Source organism: Salmo salar, chromosome ssa13 (genome assembly GCF_905237065.1).
Source record: "Salmo salar chromosome ssa13, Ssal_v3.1, whole genome shotgun sequence".
NCBI lineage: Eukaryota > Metazoa > Chordata > Actinopteri > Salmoniformes > Salmonidae > Salmo > Salmo salar.
In genome coordinates this window covers 80,987,061-81,002,093 of record NC_059454.1, presented here as the reverse complement: position 1 = coordinate 81,002,093, position 15,033 = coordinate 80,987,061, and the positions used below count along the sequence as shown (strand labels likewise).

Below are 15,033 nucleotides of genomic sequence, written 5' to 3'. Positions count from 1 at the left end.
CCGTTTCAAATATGTAATTACCAAACTCAATGGATTAATACAGAAAAGCAAACCTACACTTAACAAAAATATAAACACAACATGCAACAATTTCAAAGATTTTACTGAGTTAAAGTTCATATAAGGAAATCAGTGAATTGAAATAAATTAACTAGGCCCTAATCTACGGATTTCACATGACTGGGAATACAGATATTTTTATTTTTTAACCTTTATTTAACTAGGCAAGTCAGTTAAGAACAAATTCATATTTCCGATGACGGCCTACCGGGGAACAGTGGGTTAACTGCCTTGTTCAGCGGCAGAACGACTGATTTTTACCTTGTCAGCAAAGGGATTTGATCCAGCAACATTTTGGTTACTGGCCCAACACTCTAACCACTAGGCTACCTGCCACCCCAAAATTCCATGATATGCATATATAACAGATATTTATCTGTTCGTCACAGATACCTTTAAAAAGGTAGGGGTGTGAATCAGAAAACCAGTCATTATCTGGTGTGACCACCATTTGCCTCATGCTTCATTTGCCTCCTTCATATAGAGTTGATTAGGCTGTTGATTGTGGCCTGTGGAATGTTGTCCCATTCCTCTTCAATGGCTGTGCAAAGTTGCTGGATATTGGCGGGAACTGGAACACACTGTCGTACACGTTGATCCAGAACATCCCAAACAGTGGAGGCGCCACAGAGGAGGAAGGGGAGGACCATCCTCCTCAGTGAATTTCATACAAATACAATTGTAAAACATTTAAAGGTTATCCTTTTTAGATAAAACTATACTAAATATAATCATGTCACCAAATAATTAATTAAAACACACTATTTTGCAAAAAAAAAGTCTGCAGTAGCATCAACAGCCTCTCTGTAGGGTAGCACCATGGTGTAGCCGGAGGACAGCTAGCTTCTGTCCTTCACTGGGTACATTGACTTCAATACAAAACCTAGGATGCTCATGGTTCTCACCCTCTTCCATAGACTTAGACAGTAATTATGACAACTTCCCGAGGACGTCCTCCAACCTTGCAGCATAAACTGACATGTTGTCCACCCAAAGGATCAGATAATTAATCAAGTACTGAAAGCATAAACTACAGCTAGCTAGCACTGCAGTGCATAACATGTGGTGAGTAGTTGACTCAAAGAGAGAGACATTTCTTCCTAACTGAAGGAGAAGCAAGAGAGAAATAGAGAGAGTGTGATTTTTTTCACTTTCAGTTTCACTTACTTAGCTAGCAAATTGATAAGGGAATTATATGCTTTGTCACAGGTGTTGTAGGGATTGGACCAAAACGCAGCGGGAACGTGTAAACTCATCTTCTTATTTTATTAAAGAAGGAAAACAAAAGAAACACGTATACAAAAACAACAAACGACACTAAACAGTCCCGTCAGGTGCACGAACACAAAACAGGAAATAACTACCCACAAATCCCATAGAAAAAACACCCCTCTTAAATAGGACCTTCAATTAGAAGCAACGAGGAGCAGCTGCTTCCAATTGAAGGTCAACTCAATAAACACCACATAGAAATAGACATACTAGAACTAACATAGAAATAGACTAACAAGAACACAGCCCAACAAACCCCGAAACACTCTAAACAAACACCCCCTGCCACGCCCTGACCAAACTAATATAACAAACAACCTCTTTTACTGGTCAGGACGTGACATGCTTAAAGGTAATGATTAAAGGATTCCACCCTGAAACGTAACTATTAGTGATTACTAGTTTATGTAGCATATGTAATGAATGATCAAAGTACTAAACATAAGTCCAATAAGGTTTGGTAGAGACAGGTGAGGGATAGAAATGTGTGTGTGTGTGTGTGTGTGTGTGTGTGTGTGTGTGTGTGTGTGTGTGTGTGTGTGTGTGTGTGTGTGTGTGTGTGTGTCTAAGAAAATACGGAGAACTATTAAACTGTGTGTGACCCGACCTGGTTAGAACTCTGAGAAACTTACTATAGGACATGGAGTATTTTCAAGGTTCCTCTAATCTCGGGGGAATGGAACTTCCGGCTTGGTGGTAATAAACAGTGGATACAACTCACCCACTGTTCGTGTGTATGTATGTGCGTAGGATACATACTGTTCGTCTGTATGTATGTGCGTAAGTAGGGAGTGAATTATAAAATGGATGTCTTTGTATTATGGACTTCAGAACGTTCTCTGAATAAACTGTACAGACCTTTTGCAGAAGCTGAGTCTTTGACTACCGTAATTTCCAGACTACTAAGCGCACCTGAATATAAGCCGCACCCACTGAATTAAAAAAATATATATTATTTTGAACATAAATAAGCCGCACATGTCTATAAGCCGCAGGTGCCTACCGGTACATTGAAAGAAATGAACTTTACACAGGCTTTAACAAAACACGGCTTGTAACAAAATAAATAGGCTTTAACGAAACACGGCTTGTAACAAAAATAAATAGGCTTTAACGAAACACGGCTTGTAACAAAAATAAATAGCCTTTAACGAAACACGGCTTGTAACAAAAAATAAAATATTAGCAGTAAACAGTAGCCTACCAAGAAAGTCATTGCTCCAGACCAAGCTCCCGTGCAGCAGCTGTTTAAAATACATTTTTATGCAATTTTTCTCGTAAAATAGCGATAATATTCCAACCGGGCGAAGTTGTATTCATTCAAAGACTGAAAGAACAAAATGGAGAATTCACATGCACACGCATCTACAGTGTCACTGTCCTCAGCCTGACCAGTAACAAACAGAGCTGCTGTACTTAGCCCAGAGACTGCAGACATCTCATTACACTTTCTGGCGCCTTCTGAGAGCCAATGGAAGCCTTACAAAATGTCACGTTACAGCACAGATGCTGTATTTTCGATAGAGAGGCTAAAGAAGGACAATAAATTGTCAGACAGGGCACTTACTGCATGGAATCTTCTCAGGTTTTGGCCTGCCATATGAGTTCTGTTATACTCACAGACACCATTCAAACAGTTTTAGAAACTTTAGAGTGTTTTCTATCCAAATCTACTAATTATATGCACATTCTCGTTTCTCGGCAAGAGTAGCAACCAGTTTAAATCGGTACATTTTTTATCCGGCCGTGCAAATACTGCCCCCTAGCCCCAACAGGCTTTAACATAGAGAGAGTCTGTTAACATCAAATGGGTGGTGAACAGAACTATATCTCGGTAATCCAACCAGTTGAAATTATGGGTTGGTACTTAAAGAATATGATATCAGATCAGTTTTCATCTGAGACATTATTACTGATGATAGGATGACATAAACTGTATCTTGGAAAGTCTACACATTATAGTTATCAGATTCACATGGAATTGTTGTGCAATTTAAATGTTTAAATATGAAACTATTTGTGAACAGATTAAATGTAATTTTAGCTTCTAAATGAGAGAATTGGTTTTCATAAGTGAACTAGGCTCATCTCAGTGGCTCCGCCCATGTGAACAGACATTGGTTGTGAACTGTGAAACACGCCCTTCTCTCCCTACTACATAAGCCCTTTACAAAAATTTAACATGTGTTTTCCCGAGGACGTGAGGACAACGGTCCATACGTTAAAAGGGCTAATATTAAACTACAGAACTAAGCCAACTTCAGCGCGAGCTTAAAGTATGGCAACTTGGTTTGAACTTTGAACTCTTATACACTAAAGAAGTGATACCTCCTAGCCGTTGAGTGAGCAGCAGCAGCTGTAAACGTGGGCTAGGAAAGGACGGACAAACTATCTCTTCTACCAAACACACGACGGTACTACAACGCATCCGTTCTACCAGACATTCTTCAGAGGACAGGAAGATCTCTGTTGGGCAACACGGCCTTCCATCTACGACCAACCTATTGAAGCACAGCTCAGAGTAAATATTTCTTGCATTTTCCTTTTCCAAATGGGCGGTTATTTAGAATGCATAAGATTCTGTATTTACGATAGCATAGCTTTACAAAGTCCGATCAGAGACCAAATCCTTTGTTCCTCAGTCTTCCCGCGCTTTCATTCAAACCCCAACCCCCTTTCTTTGTGTAACCTGCCGTCATATCTGTTCCGTCCGCCAGGGACGTTTTCTTTTATGACATAATTAGTAATCAATGTATGACCCATCCTGTGTATGTAATTCTGTGTGATTGTTTAGGTATTTAGTAAATTAATTATTAAACCAAATTTGGTGTTACTGATTCAACTTGTTAGCCAGGGTTCGTGAAGATAACCAAGAATTCTACGACTTCAGATGAGACTGAATAAGGTGACGATTAAGAATTGACTGCTATTGATGTAAAAGATTACCAGGTCTTTAAGAGTTTATTTGGAAGATAACAGCTCTATAAACATTCTTTTGTGGTGCCCCAACTTTCTAGTTAAATACATTTACATAATTAGTTCAATCAGGTAATATTAATTACAGAGAAATTATTTTATAGAATAGCATGTCATATCACTTAATCCGGCATAGCAAAGACACGACACCTGCAAGTACATGACAATAACATTTGATTAGTCGTCAGCAGTGGATCCAGGTGACTACGATTGACCCTCGTTATCTGATGTGTTTTGCACACACATAATCATTTACAGCACCTTTCCGCAAACCTTTTTCAAATGGACATGGCATCCAATGTACCTTAAATAATAAGAATCTATAAATATAAAAAGTAGGTGGTGACAGGTAGTAGGCATGCTGCTGGCTTGATGCTAAATTAGCGTCTTGCATCCAACTGGCAGCTGTAGTATTGTCGTTGGTTGAAGGGCGGCTGGGCTCTGTCAGGAAAATGGCAGGAACACGGCTGTCACGGGCGATCCGTGAATGAAGCTGTCGCGCGGCCATTGGTAGGCCTGCAATGTAAACCACTAGCTGGTGAGAGATACTTAAATTATCCACAGTGCCACTTCATTAGAGATAGGCATACCATGTATGTAGCCTATGACAAAATACATGGATTTAGATTTAGGCTTACTGCTTTGACCAACTGCGTAACACTTGCTCTTATACCTGTGTAATTAATTACTACAGTAACAACATATATTTAATGTTCTGGAACATTCATACATGTATAATCTATAAGCAGAATAACCTTTACTTAATTAGCCATGAAATCCCTAGATTTAAAGCGACTGTTTTTCTGGAAGTTGTGATGCGCTATTTTCCCTACTTTTTCTCCCACGTGGGCCAGCCCCCAAGCAATTCAATTTCTATCCAATGAGCTTCAGCCCCTCACCATTTGAGTGACAGCTTTCAAGATGCACACACAGCAAAGAGAAAAAGAGAGCAATGACATATAGCACATATATATATATACGTTTTTGACGCATTACACAATTTTTGGTAACCACTTTTGTCTCGTGAGAACTACTTTCAGAACTACTGGCTAAAAAGTATATAAAAGTACCTGAGAATCTCTTTAATACCCAGGTATAAGAGCAACTCATTGAATGCCAATAATTGGCTGAACTGACAATCGTACCAAGAGCAGCAGGATACGAACCTGACTTACTTGTGTCCAATAATATATACAAAAGTATGTGGACACCCCTTCAAATGAGTGGATTTGGCTTTTCAGCCACACCCATTGCTGACAGGTGTATAAAATCGAGCACACCGCCATGCAATCTCCATAGACAAACATTGCCAATAGAATGGCATTACTGAAGAGCTCAGTGACTTTCAACGTGGCACCGTCATAGAATGCCACCTTTCCAAAAAGTCTGTTTGTAAAATTTATGCCCTGCTAGAGCTGCGCCGATGAACTGTAAGTGCTGTTATTGTGAAGTGTAAACGTGTAGGAGTAACAGCGGCTCAGCTGCTAAGTAGTATGCCACACAAGCTCAGAGAACGCGAGTGCTGAAGCGCATAGCGCGTAACAATCATCTGTCCTCGGTTGCAACACTCATTACCGAGTTCCACGCTGCTTCTGGAAGCAACATCAAAACAAGAACTGTTTGTCGGGAGCTTCATAAAATGGGTTTCCATGGCCAGGCAGCTGCACACAAGCCTAAGATCACCATGCACAGTGAAGGGAAATCTTAATGCTACAGCATACAATGAAATAGCCGAATCCACTAATTTGAATCCACTAATCATTCCTTGTGTACTCTAAAGCCCCATAGCTAGAATTCCTTTACAGCCAACCAGTTGGAAAAAACCTATTGGCTACTTTGCATGACATCACAAATGCTAGCCACACTACCAATGGCTATCATTTCATCCTAGTAGTCACCCACAGCCCGCTATCGAACAAAGTCACATTACAACTTTCTTTTGTATTACCATTTTATTGGAAAAAGAGGAAACTTGTAAATATCTCATACCATTCCATTGTTCCCAAAAAGCTTTTTTTTTGTGGCAAAACGTGATAGTGTTGGAGACACGACAAGACTGATTAGTTAGTCAAACGCCTTCCATAGACATGGCCTTTCTGTCACACCCTGATCTGTTTCACCTGTCCTTGTGCTTGTCTCCACCCCCCTCCAGGTGTCGCCTATCTTCCCTATTATCCCCTGTGTATTTATACCTGCTTTCTCTGTCTGTTTGTTGCCAGTTCATCTTGTTCGTTCAAGTTTACCAGCGTTTTTCCTGTAAGCTCCTATCGTTTCCCAGCCTCTCTTTCCTCGTCCTCCTGGTTTTCGACCTTTGCCTGTCCTGACCCTGTACCCGCCTGCCTGACCTCTCTGCCCGACCCTGAGCCTGCCTGCCGTCCTGTACCTTTGCTCCACCTCTGGATTACTGAACTCTGCCTGTCCCTGACCCTGAGTCCGCCTGCCCCTGTTGCTACAATAAACATTGTTACTTCGACAGCCTGCATCTGGGTCTTACCTTGATCCCTGATACTTTTTTTCTTTCACTAGTAAGTTAGCTATAGAGTGCTGCGCAGTGCCTTCAGTGTGGATCAGTAAAAAGCCATGCAGAGTAGCAGACAGCGGCGCGACCCTTTCACAAACTCACAATTAGACATTTGGTGAAAGGGACATGGTAATCATGGCAAAAAAACAAAAAGTAGCAATTTGATCAGCACCTTTGAATGACTATCAAATGGATGAGTGGGCTCCTAAGTGGTGCAGTGGTCGAAGGCACTGCATTTCAGTGCTAAAGTTGTCACTACAGACCCTGGTTTGATCCTGGGCTGTGTCACAACCAACCATGATCGGGAGTCCCATAGGGCGGCGCACAATTGTCCCAGTGTTGTCCGGGTTAGGTTTGGCCGGGGTAGGCCGTCATTGTAAAATAATACCTTTTTCTTAACTGGCTTGCCTAGTTAAATAAAGGTTAAATTAGTTATTTCTTGAATATAGAGTACTGAATACCCAGGCAATAGCAAGTTGATGTTGATTCGGTGAAATTCAAATAAACAACTACTACAGAAAAATAGCCTATAATCCAAAGTGAAGTGAAACAGTATGCAATCAGTTGCGATCCCAACTGGAGACAGGAGAGGAAAACAGAGGAACACTTATTTTACATTTAAGCAATAGTTTGGTAGATCATACTTAATGTAAGTATCCATCCTGTGATCTCATCTTAATTTAAATACTCAAGCATGGTGGTGACCAAACCCAATATCACTCTCTTTTGTGAAATGGGGCGATATTCAGTTTTGAAACCAGGCTAGATGATAATACCATGTCAAGGTGAAGTTACAACACAAAAATATAATTCTGAATCATACATAGTGAACAACAGGCACAAATGTTGGCACATTGATGATCAAATGAGAATGTACTCTTGAGGTATTAGACGTAAAATTCATTTTCTCCCTTTCCTCTCTTTGCATAGAAAAATACAAACACATAAACACACACACAAACACCATAACACGCACACATACAAAAACACTTCACATAAGACTCCAAAGTGTTATAATTCATCTCTCATCTTCTTGCCCTTAGGCCGCACCAGTCTGCCGAGGAAGAGGATGGAGTTGGTCTTGGTGTCCTTCACCAGGAAGATGAAGGGATGGTCAGCGTAGAACAGCTTGGGGTTCTTCAGCTTGTCTGTGCCGAAGATGCTTCTGTCTATGGGGTTCCCATCGGTGTCCCACTCCATGGCAGAGGCATGGAAGACATTGGACAGATACAGGTCCTTCTTCCCAGAGATGTTGGACAGGTCCGCCTTGGTCTTATCCACAGCCTCAGTCAGACCCAGCTCCCCAAGGTGTTTCTGTGAGAGCGAGAGTGAGAGAGAGAGAGCGAGAGAGATCTTTACTGTAAAGGAGTTTGAAGCATGAAGGAACTCTCAGCCACCTAAGAGAATCAGTGATGTGAACTGTATGCTAACATGAACAGTTAATAAAATTATTGTTATTCAAACCGGGATCTCATAAACAGTTAACAAAATGATTGTTATTCAAACTTGTATCTTATAAACAGTTAACAAAATTATTAATAAGTGTTGTTTTAAACAATGACCTGTGTCATCTGTAGGTATTTCCAGTACCTGGATGTTGTGGCTGACTTCCATGCAGACTTTGGGCAGAGACACAGCAACAGCTGTCTCCTTTAGCTTGCCCATCCAGTCTTCCAGCTGCTTACGGGTCAGTAGCTTCTCCAGCCTCTCCAGGGGCTCCACGTGGTAGGGCATGAAGAACACCAGGCTGGACTTCTTATGGGCCAGGGGCATGCTCAGGATGAACAGCTTATTCACTGTGTCATCGTGGAAGCCATAGATACCTGCAGGTACAGTCAGTATGGATACAGACTCAGAGACATTTCTAGGGCATTTCTTTACATCTTCCTTCAATTTGAAATGAGAACACCCCAGTTCAGTTCAAAGGTACTTTATGATATCATAATGAGGGCTGACCTGTGCGGTGCATCATGGGTACACCAACAGTGTGAGTGTGAGACACCAGGAAGCCACGGTTGTCCACCATCTTATGATGGAACTGTTCATCCCAATGGGCTGTTCAGATATAAAGTAAAATACAATTATACTGTAAATATGTGAATGAGTAAAAAAACTAAGCGAAAGAGAGAAGAGTGCATCTACAAAATTCTGGTCCTTTGTAAGAGAGAACTCACGTTTGAAGAACATGGCGTTGATGATCATGGCCCCATCAGTCTTCTCCACATCCTTGGTTACCTCGGGCAGCTTGCCATCGGTGGATTTGGCCGCCCAATCGTTGATGGACTTCAGAGCGCTCTTCTTGTTCTTGAAGTTTATCTTAGTGTGGTCATATTTGTAGTGCTTCTTGCTGCTCTTGACAAAGGCATCTGCAAAGTTGACCGAGCTGGGGCTGTATAGATGGTTGCTGATCTTCCAGGTGACGTTACGGGCCTTGGAGTTGCTGACCTCCTCCAGGAGCTCGGCCAGGCCAGCGTGCAGCTGCTCGTCCTTCACTTTGTTAGCGTTCAGCACAGTCTTGATCTGGGAGGTGGTGGAGCCCTTGCCCCCGAGTGCCACCAGGCCCAGGGAAGAGGCCACCACCACCGGGGAGATGAGGATGTTCTCCAGGTCCTTTTCCTTGGCTATGTTCTGGTAGAGGCTGAAGGCCAGGCTGGCGCTGTTGTCAGCCAGCAGGGTGGCGTGGTTGCTCAGGACCTTGTCTGTCGAGGCGGCGGTGTCAGCGGAGGCTGCAGTGGCCAATAGGGCCATGACTACCAGGTTAGTCACCCACATGGTGTCAACCAAATCAGTAGAGACTTGTGAGGGGACATGGAAAAGGTGTATGTGTTAGATTTATACAGTGGACTTCCTTATGGAGCATCATAGCGATTACAGAGCAACAGTCTCAAATCCCAGGTGTTAGAGGCAAATGAAATTACATTTGTCCTGGATTTTGAATACAGAAAACCTCTTGTGGGACTTCTCTCCTTGCTCTTGCCAGTGATAGCATGAGTTAAGGAGATAACGCACTTCTCAAACACTTTGCTGAGATTCAAGAGGAATACCACATTCTCTTTTATTCAACCTGGATGATGCAGAATGGACATGCTGTGTGGTATACTAAGCTTTCATTATGCAGTCTGTAATGTAATAATAGACCTGAATTCATTGGCAGAGAATCTGAGAGCAGGGTTGACCGTGCCAATAGAGAGTCTCCAAGTAGACATTCAAGGCAAGACTCAAGAGCCACGTTGACACTACAGCTGTAAAATGCCTGGAAGATGAAACAGTGGTCAACATTCTAAGTGGAATAATTCTACAGCAACTAATGGGAGCCATTAGCTACTGAATGAAGAATACAAGTTCTCTTAAGAAGACATTTTTTAATTTAAATCAAGCTCTCGCTTCATTTGGGGGACCAATCACTTTTTATTTATCTCTCTCTGCTCTTTGTTGCCTTGCAGGAGGCTTACGGTAGCAGACAAGTAGCAACATGATCAGGCTAAGCCATGAAGTCTAAACAAAAGGATGCTATGCATCCTCTGAGGCCTGGAATGAGTGACCTTAAGCGGGCGTGAGGTTTCACATTTTTCAGTCTTAAACAGAAAGTTTGATCTTTACTGTAACAATGATGCCTTAAGAAGTTTTGTTGGAACTACAAATTATTTCAGCACATTCTAAATTTGCATTACCTATTATTTTGATTCTGCATGCATAATTACAAATCACAGCACAAGCTAACGCCTCATGTCCACCAGATACATCAAACTCTTCATTGTGAATGGAGCAGTCCACAGCTGTCTGTGTACTGTATGTTTTACAAATGGAGGTAAACACACTGACTCCAACTAGCTAGGTTTTAGCTAGTAGAAAAGCGAAACACGTGTGTCAAGTACGGAAAATGTGGGCCAGACATCCGGCAAAACAAAATGCATATACATCTCGTGGACATCGGGCGTAATTCAATGCCCTTATGACTTATAACTTATAACTAAGAAACATCCTGGCACGTACAAATACCGGCAATGACAGTCTCATCTTATTGGACAGAAACCAGTGTGAGAGAAAGTTTAGAGGAGGAGGAATATGCTGGTTTACAGTTCCGTGCATCGTCATTAATATCTGTCTGAACATATGTTTATAAATTACACAGCTCATTTCTTCTGATAATCTATCTGATACTTTCTCTACACTTTCTACCACCACGCAGCATGTGTTCAATTGACCAAGTAAAGTGAGATGCCCCCTGGCAGAGGCAACTGTGACTCAAATCAGAGCACAATAGTCTGTTGCTGGGTGGGACCGCTACTAATAAGTTTGGCTTCCTCAGACATGACACAATTCAAAGCAGCATTGCCACTGTTAATTGGCCATCACTTTTATTTGATCATTATAGCATTTTCACTGTTATGTGACCCATTCATTAAGTGTGAACAGTGAAGTTGGGAGGAAGAAGTATGGTTTAGCCTGGCAACGTTTTCCTTTCAACTGGCTCAATCACATGAAGCTGTATTGTAATACAGAACTAAATTCGCAAAAATAATTTTATAAGCCCAAAATGGAGGGACTTTTCACATTCCTGGGCAGAGGTTTTCCTGCAGTTAACACAAGTCCAGCCCCCCCCCCCCCATCGCATCCCCCTTTAACCTACCAGGCTCTTTCAGCAGTTTTCCTCTAATTTCTCTCTCAGCTTCCACATGATCCTTCAGCTGGTCTACAAACCGTGGGGGAAATATTCTGGAAGTTGGGGAATGGAAAATGTTAATGATGTACAGTGATTTTCAATGCACAGTGAGCTGCACTGGGCCCTCCCACAGTATTTGTTGAGCAGCTATGTGAGCGGGACTTTCCCCCTCCAGGTCCTAAAGCCTGAGACACACTGAAAGCTCATTCACACTGCAGACAGACATCTGGCAGAGTTTCTATAAATTTCATAGTTCTGTATTCTCAAATATTGCTACTGTATTATACTGTACACAGTTTCAGACCATGCATCATAGAGCAGCATTATTTTGTATTAATGGCCCTCCTGCCTAAAAAAACGGGGAAAATATGTGTACTGTCTTAATAAAACAACATTTTCCACTTCCATTTTCTGATTTTCTGACAACTTCTAGATGTTGCACACCGCTTTAAGCCAGGGGTAAACAACAGACTGCTGGACTGAACACAGTGTGCAACATCTGTAAATTGTGAGAAAATCTGAAAATAGTGGTGGGAAATTGTGTTTTATTATTAAGACAGTACACATATTTTCCTAGTTTTTGTGTGTGCCATTAAATCAAGTTAAGGAGGAAATTGACGCCTTTGCAGCCTGAATGGATGATGCTTTATATATGAGCTGGTCCCTGGTGGACACGAGTGTATAGCGGGCTGGGTACATTAAAGTCAGACGCAGATGGCAAACAACATAAAATGAATAATAGTGCCATCTGTTTGGGTTACCTACTGCGAACAGAGTTGCAGGGAAGTTTTCTAAGTAGGTCATTTAAAATTCCATGAGACCGAAGAATAATAATTGTTAGGGGGTAGAAAGTACTTTGGTATTATAATTGTTATGATTCGTAAATGTTGCTTGCAAGTTGTGAAGATTTTACAATTTTTTTCTTCTTCCTCCTCCTCCCCCTTCTTTGTGCCACGTCTGTGGCTGTGTCTGTCTGATTTGAGAGACTGATAGTGTGGGATGCAGGATGGGGGATGTGTCCATTCAAGCCCCCCTGCCTGGTCTGCCTAGCCATGCCAAATTGTTAAATTATCCCCTGGTGTCTAACTGACTCACTTCTCCCCAAAATGAACAATATGTCATTGTGGACATGCATGCAGTGATCTGATTATTCCCTGTCGAAAAATCTATTCAGGCACTCTAAAACATGGAGTGTTTCTGCTGAACAGCAATAAAGTTTAGGAAATCCCTCAACATGCCACAGTAGCCCAGTGTTTGGTGCCAAGGGATTTGTGACATCATGTTAGAAATTAGGTCACATTACATTGGCTATGCCTCAGCACTGCTAGAGTGAAAAGGCTATGCATAAGACACATGTTCTGTTGATGTTTAGACAAATGAACAATTTACATAGAGCCAACATTGGTCTGACTACAAAAGAAGTAACCCCACTCACCCACACCACATCTCCACCCTCAACATGAAAAAGCATATCACTTGGCTACATGCTTTTGTATTACATAGCTAAATTCCAAACTGGCTCTTTGTCTCAGAAGAATTGGTTGGCCTGATATACTGCCTGAGGGCAGCATTGGTTTAGTTTTGCGTGCATATAGGGCTAGGCAGCTTCAATTAACTCTGCTGCTAAGGCTTGCAGCTCAGTGTCACGAATTCCGCCGAAGTCGGTTCCTCTCCTTGTTCGGGCGGCATTCGGCAGTCGACGTCACCGGTCTTCTAGCCATCGCCGATCCACCTTTCATTTTCCATTTGTTTTGTCTTGTTTTCCCACACACCTGGTTTACATTTCCCTCATTACTTGTCGTGTATTTAACCCTCTGTTCCCCCCATGTCTGTGTGTGAAATTGTTTATTGTCGAGGTTGGCACGCTTCTGGCTGGTTTGCGCCGGGTATTGTGTTATACCCGTGCTTTGTGACAGCCGGTACTTTGTACTTGGGTTTTGTACTTTGTACTGCCTTTCTTGTTCTTTGGGCATTTGTTTTGTGACGCGGTTGCGTTCTGTTATTATGATTGCCTAAGTGAAGTGCTTTGTCCACTCATCTCTGTTCTCCTGCGCCTGACTTCCATGCATCAGCTACACTCACCCCTTGACACTCAGCTAGCCAAGAGAGGGGACTTCGAACATCTATACAGTTCAGATATACTTTTATTAAACTCAAACTCACTGTCACTGATTAATGGCAGATACAGAAGTAGGATCTCAATTTGGTTACCCTGTTGTTGCAGGAAATGTCCTGCACAGCTGGAAATGCACATTTGTAGTGTATTCAAGGCTTCTAAAGTTTTTCCCTAACTAAAAATGCATCAACCCCTACAAAAATGCCCATTAATTATAATCCACACAATATTTATAATTTCCTGTTTCTGCAGGCTTATTTTCCTGTTGTGAGAAACTGGTCAAATTAAGATCCATCCTACATCTGTAGGAGAGACATAATGGTAAAACTGATGGACAGACCCTCTTAAGATACTGTAATGGTTTTAAACATCTTGTGCCTTTTCTGCATATTTCTACAAATGTTTACAGACCAATCCATGAATGGTTTACTTGTGGTAAGGCTGTGTACAGTATATAAAGGGATATATAGTGCAGTCTCCAACTAAGATCTTATAGGCAATGCGAAACACAATGTTCTCTGTCATTAATAGATTACTGTATCGCACAGGAGGCTGCTGAGGGGAGAACAGCTCCTAATAATGGACAGAACGAAGCAAATGGAATGGCAAATACATGGAAACCATGTGTTTTATGTATTTGATAGCATTCCACTTATTTTGCTCCAGCCATTACCATGAGCCTGTTCTCCCCAATTATGGTGCCACCAACCTCCTATGCTGTATTGTATTGTATACCTTCACTGAGGACTTAATAGCTCACGTTGGTTATTGCCTGCACAATACTGCATGTCAAGATGCATGTAACAATAGCAACAATGGCAGCATGGGAATCCCATCAACAAACAGTAGCAAAAAGCGGCAGTGGAACAGAACGTATATCCGTTTCCATGTTGTCCAGCTTCCTGTGATGACCTGCCTTGGTTCCACATCCAGAAATACCATGTAGCAGAGGGATGGAGATGCTGATCATGGAGGGGGAAAAATAAGTATTCATGTGAAAAACTGCCAAAGCCATCTGGTTTCAGTTCCCCTACAATTCGTTCAGCACTTCAGCTTAAATTATTACATTTATTTAAGTAATTTCTAAGGGTTTTTGGGGAATGTTTTGTGTATCATATAAAATAAAAAAAGTAAATGGCAACTTCCATATCTTAGGCCTATGGCTCATACATATTTTGAAGCCGAGGAGCATCCTCAAGATACACCTTCTTATTCTTTGTAACTTTTTTTCAGCAAACCTTGACTTTTCTCTGAAATACGAGCTCTCTGTAAGAGGAAGCAGGGTCACAGAGGGTTTCTTCCTTTAGAAATATAATTTTGCCTGATATTGTCATGATGTAAGACCTCAGTAATGTTTCCCTGCATGCTGATGCAACCTTCAGCTGTTTAACTCTCACCAACTATTGCCAAACCCACTCAAAGATG

The 15,033-nt window shown here is 41.7% G+C and overlaps 1 protein-coding gene and 1 long non-coding RNA gene across 2 annotated transcripts; one reads left to right on the top strand and one right to left on the bottom strand.

The window, feature by feature from the left end:
• Positions 1 to 3,508: 3,508 nt before the first annotated feature.
• LOC123726083 (uncharacterized) lies at positions 3,509 to 8,292 on the top strand. The gene is made up of 2 exons (XR_006758356.1): positions 3,509 to 3,853; positions 7,873 to 8,292. It is a non-coding gene; the product is annotated as an uncharacterized lncRNA (long non-coding RNA).
• On the bottom strand, positions 6,242 to 11,637 carry LOC106567928 (serpin H1). Its single transcript, XM_014137828.2, has 5 exons — positions 11,460 to 11,637; positions 9,004 to 9,624; positions 8,786 to 8,884; positions 8,420 to 8,652; positions 6,242 to 8,143 (listed from the first exon to the last, which is right to left on the bottom strand). Exons 2-5 carry the CDS (start codon positions 9,599 to 9,601, stop codon positions 7,841 to 7,843), a joined length of 1,233 nt encoding a protein of 410 aa, XP_013993303.1. The 5' UTR covers positions 9,602 to 9,624; positions 11,460 to 11,637; the 3' UTR covers positions 6,242 to 7,840.
• Between the last annotated feature and the right edge of the window lie 3,396 nt (positions 11,638 to 15,033).